This window comes from Pipra filicauda, unplaced genomic scaffold (genome assembly GCF_003945595.2).
Source record: "Pipra filicauda isolate LSUMZ 115617 unplaced genomic scaffold, ASM394559v2 scaffold3_size10097308_pilon, whole genome shotgun sequence".
Classification (NCBI taxonomy): domain Eukaryota; kingdom Metazoa; phylum Chordata; class Aves; order Passeriformes; family Pipridae; genus Pipra; species Pipra filicauda.
In genome coordinates this window covers 8476669-8501643 of record NW_024104532.1, presented here as the reverse complement: position 1 = coordinate 8501643, position 24975 = coordinate 8476669, and the positions used below count along the sequence as shown (strand labels likewise).

The 24975-nt window shown below is 41.0% G+C and overlaps 1 protein-coding gene across 3 annotated transcripts in view; it reads left to right on the top strand.

Annotated features, from left to right (window-relative positions):
- SLIT3 (slit guidance ligand 3) overlaps positions 1-24975 on the top strand; it is a 479094-nt gene that overhangs the window by 337137 nt on the left and 116982 nt on the right. For all 3 annotated transcript variants that reach the window (XM_027722165.2, XM_027722164.2, XM_039385199.1), the window contains 2 exons: positions 10141-10284; positions 12796-12959. In XM_027722165.2, the coding sequence (XP_027577966.2) occupies positions 10141-10284; positions 12796-12959 (308 nt within the window). The remainder of the gene's footprint in view (positions 1-10140; positions 10285-12795; positions 12960-24975) is intronic.

Genomic DNA, 24975 nt, shown 5'->3' with positions numbered 1-24975 from the left:
AGTAAGCATAGGTTTAGGTTGGAAATCCATGAGCAAAGCCAAAGAAGTAAAATGAAATAGTTGCTCTGTATGTTAAGGGAAGGACTACTCAGACGTGTAATTTATCCATAAGATCTTAATTGCAAACATGGACCACCCTGTTCTAGACAAGGACAAGTGAGAGCAGCTGTGGTTTGGCTGTGACAGCCCCTGAGCTGCAGCAGTGGGAGCTGTTCATCTCCTGCTCACGCTGCCAACCATTTTATCTTCCCCTTTGGCACACACACCTTCTGGCAGCTCCTTTCCTTTCTCCTGGCCCACACCTCACAAGTTTGTTGTAACTCAGTGTCTCCATGGGCAGCAAGAGGAGACTGTGTATTTAAGGAGGAGATGGTTTGCCACGTGGGAGGGCAGTAACTGAGAGTGCTGAGGAGCTGGGACTGGGTATGAGCAGAGGTAACCAGCAGGTTAGTCCTTGTCTGAGCCTTATGATAGTCCTTCGCCCTAAATGTTTCATGGTTACAGGTTTGAAGTGATACAGTTGCTCTGTCTAACCCAGGACACTTTACAGATAGGATCTTTCCCAGTAGGAAAAAAAAATAATAGAAAAAAAACCCAACTCACCACATGGATCACAGTGTCCTACAAAAATAAGGGTCTAGAACTTGTGCACAAGGCGTTAAACAATTTTCAAGACCTTTATACTATAGTCCTGTATATATTTCAGCCAAGATGAAGTAATTTTCCAGTCAGAATTTCAGTTCAAGTGATGCCTTATTGTAAAGGAGATAAAACCTACATGCCAGAGAACCAGAACCATTGAAAGGGGTTGTGCTTCAACCATTTAAACATTCTCAAGCTGAGAAGATCTAAGTAGGTTGCCCTATTATGGGATTTCCAGAGCATTGATACTGAAGCCTTTCAGGGTCTTTGAAAGTGTTTGAATGTAAAGTATCTTTTGGCAAGGAGAGCACTGAATGATCATCCTTTAAATGCAAACAGATGTTTGCACACTTTTCTGATTGTGGCTTTGAAGCAGCTGTTATGAGATTGCTTGTAGTATTTTAATGGGTACTAAAAAAATAAATGGCATTCGTTGGTCCTAGACCTGCTGTTGAAGAATTGGAAGAGTGCCCTGTGATTAGATCTAATTTAGTGTTCAGTGGGCACTAGATTGGATTTCTTCTTATTAGTCTGGAGACACACTGATAAGAACGCTCTGATTAAGGTATCCTGGTAGCCTGTCTGATTTCCTGAGCTGGAGCAGAAGGATTCTTGAAAGTGTTATGGTGAAGCAGAACACAATGAGAAAAAGGGAGTCCCTGTGGGTCCTGTATTATATAGAAGGAAAAAAAAAATCACTGTGAAATTGCAGAAAGGAGAATAGTCTTATTAATTATTTTGGATAAGACTCATCAGAATTTCTCAGAAATGTCATTATCCTTGTGTTTAAAAATAGTCACAATATAGGCCCAAATTATTCCACTTGTATTTTGGCTGAATTGTCCCGTGTAAGTGCCTTACATCTGCAGACTGTGCTTCTGATGTCAGGAGACCCATAGCTGGGTAAAGTGACACTCAGCTCAGACCTGGTGGCACCTTAAACTGCCCTCTTTGACTTGGGTGAGTGGGACGTTAATTTGGAAAAAGTTTTAGACCACCTGGCTGATCTTACCATTCTGTGTTTCTGTCATAGAAGACAGAGGTGGGTAAGCCAGTGTGATACTGTATTTGGCAGGAAAATAACTAGGCATGGTTAGATAATAAGGGGTGGTGGTTTCCTTGTTGTTTTTCTTGTTGTTTTTTTTCTTAAACCCTATGGGGTTAATACAAAATGTTGCTGATGAAGTTTTCATTATAATTAGCTGTCTTAAGTAGTTGACATTCCCCACAGAATTAATTGCAATTGAGTTTTTGTTAAATTGCTGATTTCACAAATATTAAGTCTTCCTAAATATGGAGTTGTGCCTAACACAGCAGCAAACATCATTCTACAGTCTGACTGCACATCTCTTCTGTGGAGCAGGAGCCTTTCTTGGACCAAGTAGTTTTCCATATCCTGTTTGAAGTTGCCCAGGGAGAGGATGCTAGAAAGCTGCTGTAGCTACTGTACCCTGTCCTCATACTTTCTTTTCAGCAGGTTGGATCCAGTGTCTTCTGAGAATTTTAGGTCATTTTGCATTTGAGAGAGCTATACTTTTTTTCCAGAAAAGGATAACTGGAGTCTGATTTTTTAGGGGTTTGATTTTTCATATACAGTGAACTGAAACTTTCACTGGGGGAGCAATCCGTCCAAGCCGTGAAATAATGTTTGATTAATTAACATTGTTTGTGTATCTTGCATTTGAATACCAAAAGAATGGCGAGGGCTCCAGTTTAAGGTGGAAGTTTTCAAGTAACCGTTTGCTGCAGGCAGTTTGAACTCCTGTCCAGGAGCCCTTCAGCCTGACCTCGGTCTGTCTGGAAACGGGAACATATTTAAATGTCCTGCTCACCTGTCTTTCAACTTCCCTGGAATGTGGACCAGCTCTTTCAGGAGCCCTTGAGTTTGCCAGCGTGCCTGCCAGTCACTGCACAGGGGGCAGAGCACAGCACCGAGCAGCTCCCTCTCTCTCAGCAGCGCTGTGACAGGGAACACTGACCGCTCCTGACAGGGAACACTGACCGCTCCTGCCCAGTCCTGCGGTGAGCTGGGGGTGACGGGCACTGACTTTGTGAGCCAGCATTTGTCACAGCTAAGCGATACACCCTCTGCAACCAGATTAAAACAAACATTCTGGGAGCCTTTTTATTACAGCCCTGCGCCGTGTGCTTCGCAGGGCTCCGTTTCCTGGAACGAGGAGGTATCATAAAATCTCTGCTGCTTAAAGACACTGTGTAGCAGAATAATATGGGGGGTGAGGTCTCATTTTTCAAATGTCTGGCAAGTATCAGTTTTCAATAAATCCTTCTCCTTGAGGAAATTTACTTTGCATAGTTACCAATCATAAAGCGCTCGGGCGTGTTGATCCTAAACCTTACAGTTGTGATCCCCATGGCTTAGTGAGCAAGAAAGAATCCCCCCAGTGGGCTCTGTTTTGATGTTGCTAAATGTGGGTCTACTCCTGGGGTACAGATACATCAAAATCAGAGGTTTGTTGTATTCCTCTCTCAGAAAGCAAAGCCAAAAGCCAAAATCTTACAGCCTTCTCCTCTTTCAGCTAACATTCTGATCATTAGGGAAAACTCAACACTGCAGTTGTAAAAGACCAATAATATTGGTGGATGGAGTTTGACATATTGACAGATAAAATAACTTCAAAAGTGGCGAAAAATTGTCACTCAGCTAACCTGGGTTAAAATTGGAACTAGGTCTAATATTTACAACTTCAGCTGACCTTTACTTAAAGTAGACTTGTGTGAAGTGCCAAGTCACGTGTGCACTTTCAGGAACTGCTGTTATCAGTCTTCCCAAAATTCAACTGGTCAAATTTTGGTTTGAGTTATTCTCTTTTTTAGCTTGCTTTTTATGCTGGTTCTCCTGGTATGAATAAGCAGATAATTGGTACTCCCATCTCTTTTCTGGCTAGGTTGCTTGGAAAATATCTCCATGACAAATTTGCCAAGTTTGAAGTGGTTGTCTTGATTTGTAACTGTAAATTGAATCCCACTACTGAAGACCTTAAAACAGGATCTACCTATTATTTATTGTATACTCATTAGGGGGCTCATTAGAAACTCAAAGACAATCCAGAGATGCACAAACCCATACATGTAATTAAAAAAAAAAAGAAAGTACATCAATTCCAGTATTTGGCATTGTTTACATTATACTGTTGTATAGATAAGTGTCATTAAACAGCTGTGTAAATAGCATACAAATGTCAGAATAAAGAAATTACAGTTTTCCATTTACAAGTTCTTTATAGCACCGTAGTCTCTTCTCCTCCCCATAGTGATCTGGGCTTTAAGTGATGTTTAAAATCATCATGCTCTGTGGAGTTCTTCAATTTTCTCATGAAGAAAGACAACAGGCAGTTAAAAAAGAGACCTTCTGACCACGTGTAAGGGGACAATGTTTTCACAGCAGTGTCAAGTAGTTGGATTAGGCTGCCCAGAAAGTTGTGCATTCTCTGTCCTTGAAGACTTTAAAGACCAAGCTGAATAGAGCTCTGAGCAACCTGGTGTGACCTTAGAGCTCATCCTGTTTTGGCAGTCTAACAAGACAAGAAACCATTCAAGCTTCCTGCAATTCTGAATTATCCTGTGATCTGGTGAAATAATTATTTCTCAGATAAAGCACATGTCTGCATTAACTATGAACGAATCACCTTTGAGTGAGGTTCAGACCAGGTGACCTGAAGGTCCTTTGCAACCTGTGTCGTTTCTGGGTTCTGTGAATCCAAATTCATAGTAAAATGACGTATGAGCTTTTCTCTTGATAACTCTGAATATTTCTGGCTACACTCATCCTTTTAGTCCAGGACAGAACACTCTCTGCACAGACCTATTTAGTAGCTTTAGAATTGTTTTCCAGCCATTTGCCTCAAGGTTTTTTCCTTCAGATTTCTGCATTTAGGCTGCTATTGTGATAATGTTACTAAACTCAATAACTGCTGTTAAAGTGAGGGAACAGCATCTGCCAGACTCAGGAATACAATTACAGTCAAGCACTAATGAAAGACTGCAAGAGCATCTGCCTTTTCTGTGCCACTTGTGCAGCCTGGCTGATGCAGGTTCCCAAAACAACCACTTGTTCCTACGTCAGTGTGGAATTCATTAGTTCCTCTGACGCCAGTGCTCCGAGCTGGACCCACCTGACAGAAACTCTCCTGCTTATCAGAACATGGGGAATTAACTTCCTGATAGTGTAGAAAGTTGATAAAATGTGTTCATTCTTTGGTGCATCTGAATTATCATGTGGTTATCTGGCATCAGCTGTGACCTTATCAGCAGGCACAAGTTAGACAATACTGAATTTTAAATAACAGAAGTCTGGGTGCTGTGACAACACGTGCTTATAATTCTCCAGGTAGTAACAGGAGTACCACAGGGTTGTTTTATGGATGGTGTTCAGCTGGAGTTGCAGTTTTTTGGATCAGAATTGAAATCTTTCTTTAAAATCTCTCCAGAACAGGACTGTCAGACTCCGTGCTTCCTTCTCGGCTCATTATCAGCTTGTGACTTTTTCTTTTTAATTTACTTTGAATAAATTTGTCATCACCATCATCCAGCTTCCTGAACATGGAGAAACACTTGAAGCTGTTTCAAGCAAGCATGATGATGATTTCACACTGGTTATTATCAATTGAAGCACTGACAGACTCTTCAGTGGTCAGTCATCACATTAGAAAATGTAAATTTTAGTAGATGTCTAAGTATCTTGACACAGTGGGAGGCAATCAGAATGTTCCCTGACAGTTCAGGCCAGTTTAAAACATTCCTGAAACCTAATATAATTATTTTGCCAATAAGTAAGCAGGGGCACACACATTTCTGTCGTTAGATGTTGCTTGTCCTTGACTGCTGGGCTGACCAAGTACTTGACTGGATGTTGCCATATTGACACTTGAGCTGCTCTCCCGTGTTAAGTCGTGTTAAATCAAAGATGACACTTGGTTCCCTAAGAATGTCAGGAGAAAATGCTGAAAAATACATGCTGATTTGTTTTTTTGACTTCCTGTGCCATGTGTTGTATATCCTAAGGAAAAGTTCCTGCTGAGAGTTCTTTCCTTGCTGCCCTATAGTGCCTTTGACTGTAGGTGAAACTTTTGGCTATTGATTTTCTATAAAGGTCACGTCTGTTCAATTTGTATTCTCCTCTTACCCATGCAAAACTGTTACCCAGTTCTCCTTTTCCAAACAAGCCTCCTCTGCCTTTTATATCTGCCTTTTTCTGGTGAGTTCTCATTTTCCCCAGTGGAGTCTGGCATGTGGGATGTGCCAGCCAGTTCACAGGATGCCAAACATTTTCATTCTCATCATGTTGTCGCTGCTGTCAAAACACAAAGCTACTGAAAGAGGAGGAGAAGTTTTTTTGGTGCCTCTGTGAAGCTTTTCTCCCTGGCATTTTGTTTTTGGCTCAGTGATGTACCTTGGGTGGTTCCTGGTCCATCCCCTTGCACCAGAGACCAGCCTGCAGTCCCCAGCCTGTGCAAAGTTGCTCGGCTGCTGTTTGATTCTCCAAGTTGTGTGGTTATTTGCTGATAGTTTGATTACTTGACTTCACTGAGATAAAAATGTAAACATTCCTAGGGGTAAAAGCCATATAAACATTCCCATTTGCTCTTAAAAACCAATTTTTTCAATCATTTTGGGTTTGGAGTTCAGAATGTTATTTAAATGTTAATCACTTGAAACTGTGCTTGGGCATATAATTCAATTACGGGACCATCTTAATTATGCAGATGGTGCTTATGAGCAGCTGATACAATTACAGAGCCAATTCAGTGCACATCCATTTCAAGGGCTTAGCTGAAACACGTTATTATTTCAGTGTGTGTGGACAAATCCACTTTTTCAGGAAATGGGTTCACGGAATTGTAATAGTGCTCTGCTCAGCTCACTGCTCTCAATGGCGTGTAAACCACAAGGTCTTTAACCATCCTCCTGTATTCTGTGGTGGTCCAAGGCTTGAGAGAGGTTTCTTCATGTTTTTAACATATCCAGAGGGATGAAAATGGAGACTTGGGTTAATAATCCATCATCCCTCTGGGCAGCAGGCGGTTTTATTTCTGCTTGAATTTTTAACCTCCCTTTGAATACCGCCCCACATCTGGAGGCTGTGTGTAACTCTCATCCAATCAAGCTGATAACAAAATAGGAAAATGAGTGGAATTTACTTGCAGCATGAATTGGTGCAAAATAAATACCATGTAATTCCTGCTAAAGTAAGACTCAGCTTTTAGTGCTGTGCTTTCTCTTGGTGTAAGTCCAATAAAAGGAACCCTTAGTATGTTTTACAGACTGGTTCAGTGTTTCTGTTTCCTGGAATATGTTTTTCTCATCTGCCTTTGTGTTAGTTTAAAAAAAACCCTCTTATAGCCACTTTTAGCTCCATGTGAGGCAAGCCTTGTATACCTAATTAATAATTAGATGCCATTAGGGGGGCTGGGTTGGTGAAGAAAGATTAAACAAAGAACTGGAATTTATCGAGGGGAATATCCACAGAGGAGATACTTTAAAACAACTGAGGGGTTTTAAAGGAAAATGAACCTTAATGCTTCTGGCCAAAAGTCGTCATCTAACTCACAGTAAGTAGGAGGAGAAAAAATTTAGGGATGATTTATTCTGCTTTCTCACAGTTTTTTGCTTTAGGTGAGATTAGGGACTACACATATTGCATGGGTGATACACAGAATAGGTGTTGTCACCTCAGAAAAGCTCTGTAGGACCTTAATTCCCACCTCTGAGCAGTCTGCACAAGCATTTTCCTGTTCCAGATTCCTCTGATGCTTAAAGGAGAGTGTGAGCCTCTGTATTTGTGGCTTTATAGAGGATCAGTTGCTCTCATTTTTGGTATTTGGCTCTAAAGGAAATGTCACAGATTTTATCCCCATGAACCCAGTCATTGAAAATTCATGCCAGGAAAACTCATCACATTGTGAATTCTGTTTTCTAGCATTGGGTTTATTCATGTTTTGTTGAAACTAATGAGAGAATGACTCTGAATCCAGTGTATTCACTGCAATTCCAGGTCAGCTTTGCTTGGGAGGATTTATTCAGTGGGATGGTTAGACTTCAAGGCCAGTCTTAGCACAGAAAGTGAACAGTATCTGCCCAGCACAGCTCTGCTGTGTCTGCACTTCTTAAGCAGCACAAAAAGACATCCTGGTTATCCACGTGTAGAAATACAACTTTAGTTCTGTTGTAAATTCTCTTATTTCTGAGATTGTTTTCATTTTTGCTTTATGCCTTGTTGCAAGTACTGCTTGCAACATAGACTATCCCTATAACAGTAGAAGACAATTAACATCTAGTAAAATAAATTGAAGTACACGCTTTCAGTTTTCTTCCTGTGTATTTTGGATGCCTTGGAACAGCTTATCCAACCTAATATGTGTTACCTAAAATTACTGTGGGACCAGTGCACAAGGACAGGGGGAGAAATCAAAGGATTTGTAATCCTAAGGGGATGTTTGGGGGTGTTGTTCAAAACTCAGTAGCTGGTTCTGCCTTCTCATACCTTGCTAACCTGTTCTTAATGGATAAGATACTGTACAAGCCAGAAAGAGAAATGCATAATATGGGAGAACCAAGAGAGGATGAAAATTGCTTTGGCTTGGACACATGAATGGCTACAAGAAGCAAGCAGGAAGGGATGACGTTGCTCTTTGCTGTGTTTCCTGTAGCCTAATATGAAAATTACCCTGTTACTTCTGGTGGAGCCAATGGGAGTGTGGATTAGGTGTCACGGAAATTCAGATTTCAGAGGGGTCATACTGGTGCTGCTTATGATTTCATAAAATTGTTTTAGCTATTAGTTCATGCAAAAATGTAACCTCATTTATCCATCATTGCCTTCTATGGGGTTTTGCCTTAAATAATGTCAAACTTCATTTTCCACAATATGTAGAGGAGAGAACTCAGCTAAATTGATACTGACTTTTTAGTAGGCTGGAAAGGTGAGTTCTCCTCTGAAGGCCTCTCATTCCCGAGCATTCCTGTTCTCCTGGAGTTCTCCACACTGCTCAAGTATGCCTCCATCTCCTGTGCATCACAATTGCTGGAGCCACTGGCTGCAGTGATGAGGCTCTGCCAAAACAGCAGCAGGAGCAGAGAACTGTAACGAGTGTACCATGTTCAGAAGGTTTCAGGAATGCAAAGGCAGAGCAAGCACCTTCAGAATTACTTTTTGGAGCAAAAGAAAGGCATCATGTGCAACTGCCAAGCACACATTTCCTCCCTGGGAGGCTGCCCCGTTGTCTCTGCTGGTGTATGTGCAGTGTGTCGAAAAGGGGAGCTCCCCATGCTTTTAGTGGTGTATTTAAGATGCTGCATTTGTTTGCTGAGGAATAGAGGATATATTTTCCCTTTTTCCTATAACCATATCCATCTTCTGATTTCACATTAGTGTGGTGCCTTGTAGAGAGCCACAATGATGCAGACCCTCAAATTCATTGACAAGGAAAGAATTTTCTACCCAAGAGAACTTAATTAACAGCATACATTGTTTGCAATTTCCCATTTTTCCTCGGGCTGAGAGTCAAAAGATATGGATTTTGGCTTTTGTAAGAAGAATAGGTAATTTCCTGCCTCTTTTCCTTCTGAGTGTAAGATACCACCTATGCAGATGATGGTGACAATTTAAGTGTTCTTGTGTTTGATTGTCTCAGCAGGAGATCCAGCTTGTTGTTGGGTTTGTATATACTTGTTATGCAGGACAGAACTCCACTTGGGTGATCTAAGAAAACTTGCACAAGTACTGTCCAAGATTTTTCTGGCTGAACTGATTAGTGTAGCTGTACAAAACGTGTTTTTTAAAAAATAATTTAAATTGCCTTTGTGCTGCTTTTTCACAACTGCACGGGGATATGGTGTGACTGGAATGGAGTGGGTTCATCATGGAATTGTAGGACAGTAGAGTTTGGAAGGGTCTTCAAGTGATCACTAGACAATGAGTCTGGAGAGCCCTTGCTTAAAGCAGAGCCACCTTATCAGGTCAGATCAAATTATCCCTGCACTGCTTATCAAGAGATTTCAAACTCCCAGAATTTCGGTTGGACTTAAGGCAGCTGCTGGTAGAGAAAACTGGGGTGTGTGTGTGAAGGGTTCTTCTCATTGTGTATGAGTGGGTGCATGGAATAGCAAGGTGAGGAGTATTTACTGTGTCTGTGTATATTAAGCTGAAGGCTTCCTTAAATATTTGTGTAGAATTTTGAGCAAATTGGGAGGGGGCTGGGCATACAAACCCCTCGATCTTTGCATATTTTAAGATGGCTAGCACTGTCACATATATATACATGTATGATGTATGTACACACTGTATATTCCCCAGCTATGAGAGTACTCATGTTGACTGTTTTTTCACCTTTTAAATGTATGAGGAAAATGAAGCCCTTTACATGTGGGTTGGCTTTGTTGACTTGATTAATAATTTCTTAGACTTAACCCCGAAGTCCAGTCTGTCTTTATTTGATTACTACAAGATGAACGAATTCTAAACCTTTTCTCTGTTTTCAGGCTTCTCAATGCCAATAAGATCAACTGCCTGAGGGTGAACACGTTCCAAGGTCTGCATAATCTCAAACTGCTATCTCTTTATGACAACAAACTGCAGACCATCAGCAAGGGGCTCTTTGCACCTCTGCGATCGATCCAGACTCTGTGAGTATGCAGGCAGATCACAAATGACAGCTCTCTCTTTTCCCACCAGAGATGTTGCCTGTCTTTGCAGCTGACATTAAGACAATTTGGAAGAGACATGAGGGGAGCAGCCCCTCCTTTTCTCACAGAAAGAAAAGGAGCAAGAAACAGAAGTATTGCATCAGTTCAGCAATTGATAGCAAGGCCAGCTATTGACACAGCCTGCCCATAGTGACATAAATGTCATAAGTGTGTTAAGCTTGTACTGCTTTTGGGGAAGATAATATGTGCATTTGACTTATAAAACACATTAATAGCAGATTCTATTAGAATCATTGCCTAAAAGTTTTAATGAGCTAATGAGTTGGAACCTCTCCTTTCTGGGTCTGAGTCCTGCTCATCGACTGTGGAAATGATGCGTGTGCTTGTGTATATTTACATATATATGTATATAGTTGGAAGTTGTAGGACCTGGGCATGACACAGATGGTATATTTCAGCTGATATTTCACTTCAGAGGAATGAGATGTTGTATTATTTGATCCATTTAGAAAATCCACTGAACATTTTTGACAGTCTTTGAATTTGGAGGCATTAGAATAGGAGTCAGAAGCAAAAGTACAGGAATGACTCAATATTTTGGAGAAGAAGGTCTCATCCTAAAGCTGTGAGTTGTAAGATAATAAGGTAAATAGTACTCCTTCAGAGCTGGAGTTGGCAACCTGATATTCCAGTATGAAAATATGTATGAGTATGTATATATACACATACTGGAATACACAGGCACATTATATATGTATCTGCACACACATACTGTAGTACTGGAAAGTTTTGTATACAAATGCACATATGTACTTTAATACTGGAAATGCATTGGCTGAAATAGTTTTGTAAACGTTTTAATTCATACACAAATGAACTCATAGGGATGATTTCTAGCAGCGGTGTTTCCGCCACCTCTTCAGGCACAACCTGAGTTTTCCAACAGATACCTGGCCAGTATGTCCTGCTGCAAACCATTGGAATAACCCTCTCCAGTTCTGTATATGTGCACAGATGTAAACGGGGGCTACAGAGAGGGTTCATTCACAGAAGTATACAAGGTTGGTCAAGTTAAACAACAGGCAACACCCTTAAGGTATAAACATTTCCCCTTGGTCTTCCAGGGTATTGTTGGCATTCCTGGTGGCCCTTACTTAGAATGGACTTGTTACTTCACACCAAGGCACTTCTTCATGAAATGTTTTGATTCATGCTCCCATTTTTAATACTCCAAGTGATTGCCCTCTTCTGTGTTTATTCTAGAGCTATAAAACCAGACCCATATCGTGTCTCTCTGTGCTTGTTTGTTTTTTGGACCTTTCACACCACAAATGGCTCTACTGCAGCAGTCATTTTGAGTTTCTTCAGGCCCTCTCTGCTCTATATGCCTTCCCTTCCCACTCCTGCACAGCCATGGCCCTGTTGTGTTTTATACTTATTCTGTTAAATGACAGTTCATAAATATAACTACAAACAGAAAAGAAGTTTCTACAGGTGGAAAACAGTAACAGAGGCTATAATTTTACACCTCTGTCCAAACCAAATTGAAACATCTGTCTTTTCTTAAACTGTCTTTGCAGTTATTGGAGAGCTGTGTCCTGCTCCCCTGGAGGTCAGAGGGACTGATGCAAGTTAGCTTAACTGAGATCAGAACCCAGCTCTGGGAAAGACCTGACAAACTCTCCTGATAGTGCTCAGCTTTGTCAGGCAGAATGAACCAGAAGAGCAGCAGAGGAATGCTGTTTCTCTCTAAGATGCTCCAGTAGATTTCTGTTACTGCAGTCTAACTACCCAGTTAAAATCAGTGCTGTAATACCTATTTCCAGTTGCATAGGAAACAGGTTGTGCAAATTTTGGTGAAGGATAAGTTCTACCTTGCATAAACAGTTCAGTCTTGTAAATAAGACTTTTTGCTCCAGGAAAGAATACATATAAGGAGAATACTTTTACACATGATGAGTATATGAAAATATTAATTTCAGTCTTGTGAAGAGAGTCCTGGATCTCTTCTGGCTTTGCCCAAAGGTCCAAGGAACTTTACTAATTCACATTTGATCCCTAAGAAACGGAGCTGCTGATAAAATTTCTTTTAAACCAGGTTACAAAATGATGTCCAGGTAAGGTAGGTTTCTCTCAAAAGGCAGAACGTCAAGCTTTCAGAAGAAAACACAGGACTTGGTGACAGGAGGTCTGAGTCCTTTAAAGCAGGCTTTGCCATCTCAGTTTTTGTTTCCTCCCTCAAAGCACTTGCAGGAGGCTTAACGAGCTGTGAAACGTGGTAGCTCACGGAATTCTCCCATTCATGTGCGGCTCTGTGTGGTTTCCGCCAGGCCTGGGGTTTGGTGGGTGTTTTTTGGTTTTTTTGGGGGTTTTTTTTGGGTGGGGAGTTTATTCAATCGCTCCACTCCTCAGGTTTGCGTTTTGTGAAAAGCGGTGATGGAGCGCGGTGTCACGGGTCACTTGTGATTAAACATGCCATCCTTCTCGCAGACATTTAGCTCAGAACCCATTTGTGTGCGACTGCCATCTGAAGTGGCTGGCTGATTACCTGCAGGATAATCCGATCGAGACGAGCGGCGCTCGGTGCAGCAATCCCCGTCGCCTTGCCAACAAACGCATCAGCCAGATCAAGAGCAAGAAGTTCCGCTGCTCAGGTAATTCGTTTAGCCAGCCTGTGCTGCGCTTTCAATTCAGAAATAAGCAGGTCCAGAGAGCCTGCTAATCCAATCTGCGGGACAGTGTTTGCTGTAATGGATATTATGGAGCATCTCGTAAAATTAAATTTGGAAAATTCGGTTAGGTTGTCCAGAAAGCCAATTAGCTTATGGATTAAAATAAAATAAAATATTAAAAAAAAATAGAAAAGGCAGTCTATAGCTGTCTTCTGGGTGTCTCTTAAAAACAGAGGAAAAAGATAAAAGCTTGTGATATGTAATTGTAAAGAATGACTAAGTTATGAAATATTTAAGGAAAACAACAAAGATGTGTGTGAATCCATGTGGCAGATGTCATATTTTGAAGGTGTGGAAGGTGGCTGGGTTGTCATTTGTATTCAGCCAGAACTCTTAGTGACCTAATGAGAGCTGAGCTCAAGTAAGTTCTCAGATCTTAAAGACTGAAAACAGTGTGAGTAAGATTTTTATACAACTGGCAGTGGGCATTTCTGATCTGGGGTGGCATCGAGTCCCAAACTTTCATAGACTTATTGTCTTTATATCCCCAAGTAACATGCCTTAATTCAAGCAAAACTGTTGGTAAGACTTTTGGTTTCAGCAAGTTTTGAATCAAAATTTGCATCATAATTTAGGCAGAGGTTTCGTGTTGTGAGCTAAATGTAAAAATGTTTGCACTTGAAAATAACCTCCAAAGTAATATAAACAGCTTTTTTCAACCCTATCTCTTCTTTATGATTCAGCTGTCAGTAAAAGGACATTTGTTGCCTTACACAGCACAACTAAGTAGATGACTGCTTCTTCATGTGTTTTTCCTATTGCTTGTATTGGTTTTATGTATTTTAGATGACTGCTCTTTTTTTTTATATTGTAATGACAAGCAGGTTTCAGTGAGCAAATCTATTAGTGTGTACCGAGAAGAAAAATGACTGTTATTGATGGAGTACCTTGCAGTGTTTTCTATGAAAATGACTATGATTTTTCTCTTTTTCCTCTGAAAAGAAACATGATTAATTGTGTTCCTGGTGGTAAAAGATTAATGACTCTAGATGGGGATGCAGCATGAAGCTGAGTGGCAGCAGCCCAAAACAAGCTGTTGTGCTTTGTGCATCTCTGAGAGCAATATGCCGAGCTAAACCTTCCCTTTATGGGGAAAATAAAATAAAGATAACTTCATTTGCAGCCAGCTTTTCTTGGGCAGGCTTGTTAAGGTCTTTAATCCCTTGTGACTCAAGCCACAAAATTTATTATCAGACCTGAAATTATGACATATTTTGTCTAGGTTTCTGGATTGTGTCCATCATAGTAACAAGATAATTAGTCGGTAATATTCATATTTAAAGAAACTGGAAATGAAAATGCATAAATATAATTTAGAAAGGAAAGTAGACTGCAGAAACAGATCTGTATAAACCTGTACCCAATTTGCCATTGTTATTTTCTTCTGCTTTTATTAATAGGCTGGAGAAATTAATGTTATGTATGTGCATGCATGCTTTGAACAATGGTACAGGGGATTGGATAAGGCAAACACCATCTGATATCACTTAGGAAAAGTCACAGCTAAGAAGAGCTACAGTGCAGAACAGAGTACCTGGTGATGCTGAGAAGAATATTTTGTGTGAGTTCTTATCTTGGGGGTCCTTTCCTTGAGGCATTGGGCTGTTTTTCCCTTGGTCTGCAGCTCTACATCTATATCAAAACCACATGGAAAAGGCATAAACCTGACTTATGAAGGAGGAGAGCAGGGATTGCACAGCTTCAGAACAAAGATTTCAGCTGGATGAGAACTAATGCTATTCAAAAGCTCAATAGAGAAGATATTTTTGCCTGTAGAGTTTCCAGATGGTGATGAGATACATTGAACTCGACTCGCTGTCTGCTCACATGAGGCAGGGGAACATCTAATGGTTTAGAAAATCTGAGTTTGTAAATCAATCCAGAGACCAGACATCCTTGGCACCTGTTCTGCTCAACTTGTCCCTTTGAATCATGGCTGCTTCAGGCTTGGCATTTAGCAGGAATTTTCCATGTTTTCATTTTGAGGAATATGTTTCATCCCAGGATTTAACACAGCAGTCCCTGGGCAGAAATGTCCATGAGGTATGAATCTTCATCACTCAGAGTATTGAGCAGTGCTTTGTGTTATCCAGGGATGAGCCTGCACAGTCCCACTGGGATGGCAATGCTTAGTGACTTGTCAGTGTCCTTGCTTGTTGTGGGATTCTCCCTCTCCAGGTTTTACATCTTTTTGCTTGGTGAACGAGAAAAGAATTTTTGTTTTAAAGCCTTTGTGTAAATATGCATCTGTTTCTCAAAGGATTCTTATTTCAGGATCCTGATATTTTCATGTAGTTTGTTTAATACATTTAGTACATTTCAGTGATCAGAAAGTTGGTTTTGGAGGTGGGGGGAAACCCAGGAAGTATGAGGGGTTAGTTAAGGAAGCAATGGGAGGGGTTTTATCCTGAATCTGGTCTTTGACCTTTGAGAAGAGATGAGGGTGCACAGGAAGTATGAGCTCTGTGGGAGCAGTTACTCACCCAAGGTCAGGATCATGCCAATGAGCAGTTAATTCTAGGTGAACTTGATACTTTGACACCAGGGAAAGGACCAGTTTTGAAGTCAGAAAATTCTGAGGTCATCCTGAAGCAATTTATGTGTTTTCCACCTTCCATTTTGCAAGGGCATGTCGTGACAGGACAAGGGGGAGTGGGTTTAACCTGTAAAATGGTCAGTTTAAATTAGGTATTAGGAAGAAATTGTTGCCTGTGAGAGTGGTGAGGCCCTGGCACAGGTTGCCCAGAGAAGCTGTGGCTGCCCCATCCCTGGAAGTGTCCAAGGCCAGGTTGGACGGGGCTTGGAGCAACCTGGGCTAGTGGAAGGTGTCCCTGCCCATGGCAGGGGGTGGAATTTTTAAAATCCCTTTCAACCCCAGCCATTCTGTGATTCTATAATCATAAAGGGGACTGTCAGAAAGGACCTGGCACGAGAAAAAAATGTGACTGTTCAGTAAATTAAGGGAAGAAAGGGAAGTGTTTTTTATACAAGGGTAGGAGAGAGGAGTGCTTAACAGGAACAGGGTTGAAGAGCTGAGATGTTTGATGTTTCATCAGTCAGGAATGGTCAAGGAGCACCAAGAAAGTCATGTCAAGAGGATACACTCAGGGATGCAGATGGGCTAAATGGAACTGTATTTGATAATTAAATGAACCCACGAGGATAAAACTATGCAGCATAGCAAAAAAAAAACCAAAAAAACAGATCTAGAAAACTTCATTCTGCACACTGCTTCCTTCAGGTTTCATTCCAGCTCCCTACCATCCTTTAAGATAGTATTTAACAAGAAGTACTTGCTTTGTTTTTTTCAGTTGATCCCTTTTTTCACTTGAGGCACTTTCCCCAGATGCCATTTCCTCCCAGCACCAAATGACTCAGGCTTTTACTGATAACAGTGCAGCAGCATCTGCAAAGGTTATGAGTGGCCATAGGAAGGAGCTTCTGTGCAACAGGTAGATAATGTACATAATTCTTTTCAAAAGGAGAATTGGAAGCAGTATAGCATGAAATGAAAGAACAGCAGGGAGAGGGGCATGTTTTTGCCCAGGGCTGTTAGACAGGCAAAGCTGTTGAATATACCATCAAATATAAGCATCAGATTGCAATGGATTCTATTTCCCGTGATTTTCTGCTTGCCATTTTAGTGCATTTAATACAATGCACTAAAATAATAATAAACCTCCCTGTTGGTCAACTGTCTTCCCACAGCTATAGAATCTGAGGCTAAAAAATCTGAGACCTTCTCTTGACAGAGAAATTGGAGGAACAGGCTGTGACTAATTCTCTCTCTCTTCCCTTTAGAAAAGGGAAATACTGTCATTTGCAGTGGCAGTAGTGAAATTCTGATGATCATTTTCTTTTTTTCTGCATCTGCCCACTATGACCACCCACGGATCCAATGGTGCTTTCCAGCATTAGGTCAGTGGAGGCTCCCATTCTTAGTGGGGAGAAGAGGAAAAAAGATCAACGCAGATATCCTGCCCAGTAGTATTTGATTAAGTTCACTACACAGCAGTTTTGTTTTCTAAAGCAGCATTGGGCTTTAGGAGGAAGGGAAATGAATCTATGAGCAGATTGTGTTGTCTCTGTGGTAGCTTATTGTCACTTCAAGAGTTGGCAGGATCCTTGATTGCTGTGTGACACTGTGTATGAAAGAGGTTTTGGAAAGAATTGCCCTTGTATTCATCTGTATATCTATTTTTCCCTGTGATATGTTTGCATTTTTTTTAGTGTATTTTGTGTTTCAAAAGCGATGAAAGTTCCCCCTGCTGCACTGACACAAACTCTCTCTGATAATGATCAAAGCAATGTGTATCTACAAATACCACATCACAAAAGCTTTTTATCTTCTAATTCTTAGAAATAAGACTCTTACAAAGAAGATTGTTATTTGAAATACTATGAAGTAAAGCTGTCCTCATGCCTCCTCCTGCATCGGGGGTACGTTATATCTAAGTGATTTTAATTGTTACTTCAGTTCCAGATCGTGATGTATAATCAAAAGCACAGGGAAGAGGAGGACAATGAACTGTCTGCCAGCTCTGTTCTCTCCTTTTTTGGACACTACTGTTTGTTAACCCAACCCAAAGCAAAGTCAGCCTCTGTGGTGCATATGGATCCAGAGCTTGCTAATTTAGGGCTAGTGTCATTTCTTTCATGTTATCCCCTATTATTAGATGGTAATGTTGCTTTTGGTCACTCAAAATTTTTTAAGGCATTTGATAAAACCTCTCCTTACTAATTTCATTTTTTTCTCCTAATTCTCTGTGTGTCTTTTCCAGTCTCTGTCCTCATCCTTCCTCACCTTCCTTGAGTTACCTGTCTGCTTTGGAACAGAGCTGCTGTTGTTGGTAATCACCTGAAATTTCCTTCTCTCTTCTCTGCATTGTTACCCCCTGAGAAGCACAGAACTGCAGTGGATGGAGTCAAGGGAGCACAGGCTGCTCATCAGGACATTTTGTCCAGTTCCTACAGTAGCTCATACATTTCGTGTCCCTTGGTCTCCCAGGGTTATCCCCTTCTCTGCTCTTACTGATATATAAATACTATTTAAGCTCTTTGAGCTCTCAAACTGAAAGCTGCAGTGTGTTGTTACTCCTCAACCAGTGTTTAAAAGTCATGAAAGGTGGGTGAATTTAATCCAGATCTTACACCACCTATCTGATTGAAACACTCTCCAGTTGTTCCTGTGATTTGCCAGTCACTCTGATGACAACTTTACAAATTCCTCCCATTTCTAGTAAGCAAATAGTCACAAACTATGCATTCATCTTCCTGCCCTTACTGTTTTCTGCTTGGTGGAAAGCACTGACATCCACCTGCTCATGTCTGCTGTATGCTACAGGGTCAAGAGGCCAAGCTCCAGCACTTTTCTCAGGAGGGCTTTTGTTTGAGTGGAGTGAGGGAAAGGGATACAAAACACTGCCTGTGATTTGGACAACTGGAAAATTGACTGCATTCAGATTTTTGTCTGTGTTTTGGTTTTGAGTTTTGTTTGTTTTGTTTTATTTTGTTTGGGGTTGTTTCGTACGTGCTTTGCTTTCATTCAGTTAAATGCTGTGTGTTTTACCCTTTTTTTCCCCCCTCTGAAAGACAAAAAGACTCAGCAAAGGTACCTTCAGAAACTCTCTGAATGTACCAAAACTAAGGCTACGTTTGTGGTGCATAAGAGTAATTCTGTCTGAATGGAAGTTTTTTTAACAGCATCAAATCACCAGCAGATTAAATCCTGCACTGAACTCATTATTATGAATACAGTTTTTTCCCTGCACACTGCCACTGAGTATATTTGAGCTTTGGTTTGCTTGAAATCTTTCTGAAGTTGAAGTCATCAGGGAACACAATGCAACTGCTATGACTAATGGTAATGGAATTAAAGTCCCTTGTACTGTAAAGTGTTTCTGTTGTTACAGTAATTTGGCTGTACTGGATACTGATTATAGCCCTCCCTTTTCTGCACATCTTTGATAGCAACTCAGATCTCCATTTTAAAATTCGTGTCAGTGACTCAAAGCCTTCACTAGCTCGTGCTGAACATGATGGTGAAGGGTTCCTGCAGTGGGGGAAGGTGGGCAGAATGAAAATCATTTCACTCCAGGGAGCATAAGCTTAACATAAAACAGGTGGGTCTGGTTTGGCAGAGAGTGTGGTTCTTAATAAGGAAGTAAACTGGCGTGTTCCAGTTAGAAACTATTTTAGGCTGTGCCTCATTTTATTTTTGAGTTGAAGTAGCCTTCAAAAAAACCTAAACATCTGAACTGCTTTGTTACCCACCACCATCCTTATTTACAATTACAATAAAGAGGCAATGAAAAGAGGCAGGATGAATGTTTAGTCACAGATGCATCCACATCACTTAGGCATCCAAATAACATAGCTGTCCTGGATTCCCCATGCAGGCAGAGTACAGAGCTGTACAGATTCCTCACTTGAGATCCAAATTGTCCTCTGGAGGTGTCTTCATTAGCTGTGGCAGAAAGCTGAGTGGTTGATTACTCCTGTAACCTCAAAAACTAAGGTGGTACAAAGTTTGCTCTCTTCTCTTTCGTTGCCATTCCATGTGTTGAGATTGAGCTGAGCAACACTTACCAGAGATGCCAAGGTAGCACTTTTTTGTGTATAGTGGTCACTTGAATAGGACAAAGAAAATAATTGGAGAGGAGCTGACTTGAAGAGAGCTAGTCAGCTAAAACCAGTGCAAGGATGTTAGCGCCTGCAATTGGACAATAAATTTTTCATCTGATTGTTCTAAGACTGCAGCAGCCTCCTGAGGTGGTACAGCTTGATGGGGTACTTAAATTAGGGTCCTATGTACAAATTCTTAACAAACTGCAGATTCAGTGATTGATCAACAGAACTTGGACTACAAGAAGTGAAGTTACACCCAGAGCAAGCCATACAGTGCTGCTTGGATGTAGAGGGTACCTAAAGGGAGGGGTTTTCATGAAAGCTGGCAAATACCTGGAGATAAGATCATTCATTTTTCAACTTCTTTTTTGCAAACATTTGTGCAGGATGATCTTATGTACATCCAAAGGCTTATGGAATTTATTTTTTTTAATGGAATTTACAAAATAGTGTGTTTGCCTGGTACTTTGCCTCTCCTGTGTTCTAGGGACATGAATTAGGGTTTTGACAGACTTTTCTTTGTGTGCTGGTACCTCTTGTTCATTGCAGTTGATGATTAGCTTAGGCAGTTATTGTAAGTGGTGTTTAATTAGTGCAGCAAAGGAACAGAGACTTGTTCAAAATATTCTCGTGGGTTTTCTCAGGAAGAGACATTTGCAGAGCTCTGACTGCATTTGTTTCCAGTAGGACTGAAAGAGTTCATTGACACTGAAATTACTGGGTTTATTACAGATATTCCACTTAATACTGTAAATCAGTATATAATATAAAAGTCTTTGGAAGATATGAACTGTTACTTGTCATTGCTTAACAGAGTACTGTGGATGAATTTATTTGAAGAGCCCAGGCCAGAACTGCTGTTTTATTAAACCCGTGTAGGACTAAGGATATAGAACTCTGCATCCTTCTTCACTGGAGCCATACAAAATTATTGCCAGGAATGGTAGTTATAGATATAATTTCTAAATAAATGAGGTGTGGATTCCAGGCTTATGCATACTCTGAATTAATAAGGGGAGAAAATTAATGCCCTTTTGTGCCACATTGTATGAGTTACAAAAGAAAATTAATAATCTAATGTTTGTATCAGTTTGGACTCTGGCTGGTTTGGCAGCTTGTAGAGATTGAAGATTTATTGTGTTAAGATTCCCTTAAAAAGCTGGTTTAGTTTCTCTCCTATATTGTAAAGATAGACAGTAAATCAAATTGTGTCTCACTGCTGTACCAAACCCACAGAAGGGGGTGACTGAGTTGGCACTGTACTTATTTTCTGGAGTTCCCAGGTAACTGTGTGTTGACTTTTCTGCATTATAAGGTTGGGTCCTGGCAAAATGGTGAAGCAAAGACCCTTCTGTATTATCTGTCATCTCTGCTCAAGTACTTGTATTGTTCTTCATGTAGGCAATGAATAATCTGCTGGATGCTGACTTTGTTCTTTGGGCAGTGCAAAGCCCTTACTAAGGAAAGTGATATGTTTTTAAAAGCACAAGCACTGACCTTCACTGAAGTCCAGCAAAATGTTCTGAGCAGTTGCAGAGGACAGACACTGCCTCTCTCATTTGTGAATCCTGCAAGAACATTTGAGATGTGACTTTCAGAAGCACTGTCCACTGGCAGACACTGAAGTCAGTGAGAGTTTTATTTCAGAGGGAGCTGTCAAGCCAGAACGGAATGCCCTGCTTTATGTGTCAAAGTTGCAGCAATGAGTTACAAGAAGCAAAGCTGTTTGAAATAATCCAGGATGCTGGAAAGACAGAATGCTTGGCTTCCATCAGCAAATGATGTACCAAACCCAACAAATCTGCCAAGAAACAGAGTAACAAAATATATTTCTGTAGTAGCACGTGTGTGCTCCCTTCCTATAAAGTGCAATTGAAATACATTAAAAAAAAAAGCAAAGCAAAGCATTGGTAATTACAGATGTCAGTGTAAATGGCCCCAGCATAAAAGGCTCCTGGGAGCTGAAATCAGGCTCAAAGGGCGCTCGGGGAGCATTTGATGCCAGAGCTTGGCCATCAGCTCAGAACCTGCTGTTATTAATATGAGCTGAGGTATTTCTAAGGTTGCATTTAAATAAATGGAGCAAACCAAAATGGCATTTGTACTGAAAGGAGACACCAGGAGAGAGTAAGTAATAAAAAGCAGCGTAGATTGGGCATTCACTATGTGGTGGAAGTTGCACATCCTTCCTGGAAGGAGCTGTTGGCAGTCCTTTGGCAGTATGTTTCCTATGGGACCGGTTCTGTCTGAGTTCTCCTGGGCTCTGTTCGTGTACACTAACCCCCATTGTGCTCCAGGGTGTTCCTGCAGCTGTAGCCTAAAGGATGACCTCTTGTATCCGGCACCTTTTTGCATGGGTGGAGTGGAGAGCAGCTCCCCGTGAACCTTCAGCTTGTGCTTCTCCATGCTGCTTCCTCTCAACGCTCCTCTCTCTCTGGCGCTGCCTAACTCTGACTCTGGCTGTCCATGGGGTTTTCCTTTGTGCTTGATCTAACCATGTGGTAGAACAATACAAATGGAACATGGTTCTGTCAAGCACCATGGAAGGCTGCATACTCCCTGCAGCATGGCATGCTCGGATACTTCTGCTGGTTTCAGAAGCATCAAAAGGTGAGAGATTCCCCTTTTCTCCCAGGAAGAAAATGAAAAAGGTGAGGTGTTGCTTGACCAGGCTCCTGGGCACGGAGGGGGGAGCCCGAGTGATGTTCTGGACAGACTTTCCACAGGGCTTGCATGCAGAATAACCATTTCTAAGTAATTAATCTATTCAATTGCTCTTACAGTGGAGAAGTCAGGCATTCTGTTGGTTAATATGATTGAAGGGTGATTCCAGCCATACCTGCAGAGGTGAAAAATCAATCTTCTTACCTTATCAATAATGTAAGCTGCATCTGTGTGTTCGAGCTGTCCAGTCCTTCTGCTTGAGGTACTTTGGATGCCATTTCTGTAACAAGAGACCTGCAACTTAACATGACTTTGGACCTGATCTGAGCAATCTTAATGCACTGTGAAGAAATATAATGCAAAAAAAACCTTCAGAAGAGACTGCAAAGCACTGTCTTTTCTCTCTTGAAATGACATGGGTAACATGGTCTGTATGAAAATACTATTATCCAACAGTTCCATAGCACAAAGCTGAGTCATCAGAGCCAAATGGGCCATTTTAGCTTTGACAGATCTTTAAATACTTCTGCCTTACTTCTCCCCTACATAGAGATAATGACACCTATTCACAAAGGACTTTGAGAGCCTTATACAGAAGTTTTCTTATATGGCAAGAGTGTCTAGTCTTGCAGATTTGTTACATATCTGTTGTGGAGCCATTAGGAGAAGGACATCTGATATTCTTAGATTTTATCTGTAATTACTGATAAGAATTAATACCAGCAATGTGAAATCATCACAACCAATGTACCTCCTTTTTTCCTGTGGTTACATGAAGAAGTAAGTATTGAGATTGCTGGGGTTTTGTCCGAGTTTTAGACCAAGTCATCCTGTGGTCCTATTTTTGGTGCCAAATTTGAGGCAGCTGGATCATTTTCTAGAATGGATGCATCAGGTCAGTTTTCAAACCCCTGTTGAGGCAGCTGGATCATTTTCTAGAATGGATGCATCAGGTCAGTTTTCAAACCCCTGTTGAGACAGCCTGATGTCTTGCAGAGCAGATCATCCAGCATTCCTTTTAAGTCCTCTGGGCAAAGCTGAAGTTCAAGAACCAAATTCAAGTTCACTAAACAATGCTTAAAAAGAAGAATAGGATGAAAAGGTATTTCTTTCTGTTGCTTAATTTCTCCATGTGTCTATCAGAAAGGCATCTAAAATTTTTGAGCATTTGGAAGTGTGGTGTTTCTTTATCTCTGTACTGCACATGTGTTTGTTTTATGATACTGAGAAATCGCGATGCCCTGGTACCTGATAGTGGTGTCACATTGGTTGTGAAAAGCAAATGTTATCAGTAACTAGCAATTCAAATAACCACAGCTGCCCTCAGTTAAGCACAGGCCTTGCTGTTGCCTTGGCTACTTGTTTTACAGCAAGCTTAATTCTTGCTAATTTTGGAAATGACTAGAAACTTCCAGGTAATGTTCTGTCCTGCATCTCCTCTCGCTGCCTTTCCAGGGGTGATTTTGTGGTGTGCAAGAAATGCTACATGCATGTGATGGTTTAACTGTGCTTCCTGAGTCCTGCTGTGCTCTCTTGGAGCCCTGCAGTCCTGCCCTGATAAAGCCCTGCGTGGAGAAATGGGTATATGTGCTTAAACAGTTCTGCAAGCAGATGGCTGAATTTCACATTTGCTATCCCAGATGGGAATATCTTAATAGAGCAGCCACCTGTCCAAGTGATCTCAAGGCTCAGGTCAAACAGTAAATTTTATCTAGTCTTTGGCAGGTGATTCCTGCTGTCTCACAGGCCCACAGGTGACTGAGTACTTGCTGAGCTGTTGGTTACTTTTGACTCAGAGCTTACCTGGGTAACTCTTATTTAAACTCACTTAGAAAGGGGGGGGGGAAAAGAAAAGAGAAAAAAGAGAGGGAGAGAGAAAGAAGCAAAAGTATGAAGGTGATGTTTGCTCCCTGCATCTCCTGCTGAGCTGAGAGGCCTTTCTTCTGTTGTAAGTGTGGTGGCCGTGGACTGATGCCCAGGCAGCATCAACTTCTTGTGGCTGATGCAGTGTGGAAGGGTTTGTGCCATCAGGAGAGCAGGAGCCAAGGCAAAATGGGGTAAAATTCTTTATTTACTTTGCCAGAAAGTTTTAGAGAAAACCAAAAACTGATTTTCAACCTTTTACTGTTATATACTCCTTTTTCATAAAGCATTCCAGTTACTTTGCCACCCTCTTTTCCCGTAGAAAGATGAATCTTGTATCCATCAGCAGACTAAAAATTACACTTAATAAATTTTTACCCTAAGTAACTTCATGTTGTTTGTGATTGTTTTTTTCAACAAAAGCTTTTACTATGAAAATGAGAAGTGCTTCTTCAAGGGTTAATTTGGGAATTTCCAAGACACTTTCTGATTACTGAAAAATGCTGGCGGGTTTTTGAATGTGTATTGTAATTGTAGCAGTTCTAATAAAATCTGGTCCTGATAACTGTTCATCTTTGGCATCATTTCCAAGGGATCATAAACAACCAGACATACTGACTACCAAGCTTGGAATTGTTAGGACTGAAAATCAGATGTTTGTTGTTTTTTTTTTTTTAAAGGATAAGAGTTTAAATGATGGTGCTGTGGGGAAAGGCTTAGACTGTGTTTTTATGATGCTTTAAAATGTCCAGTGGTCCTGTTATTGTAAGTGCTGTGCTGTCAG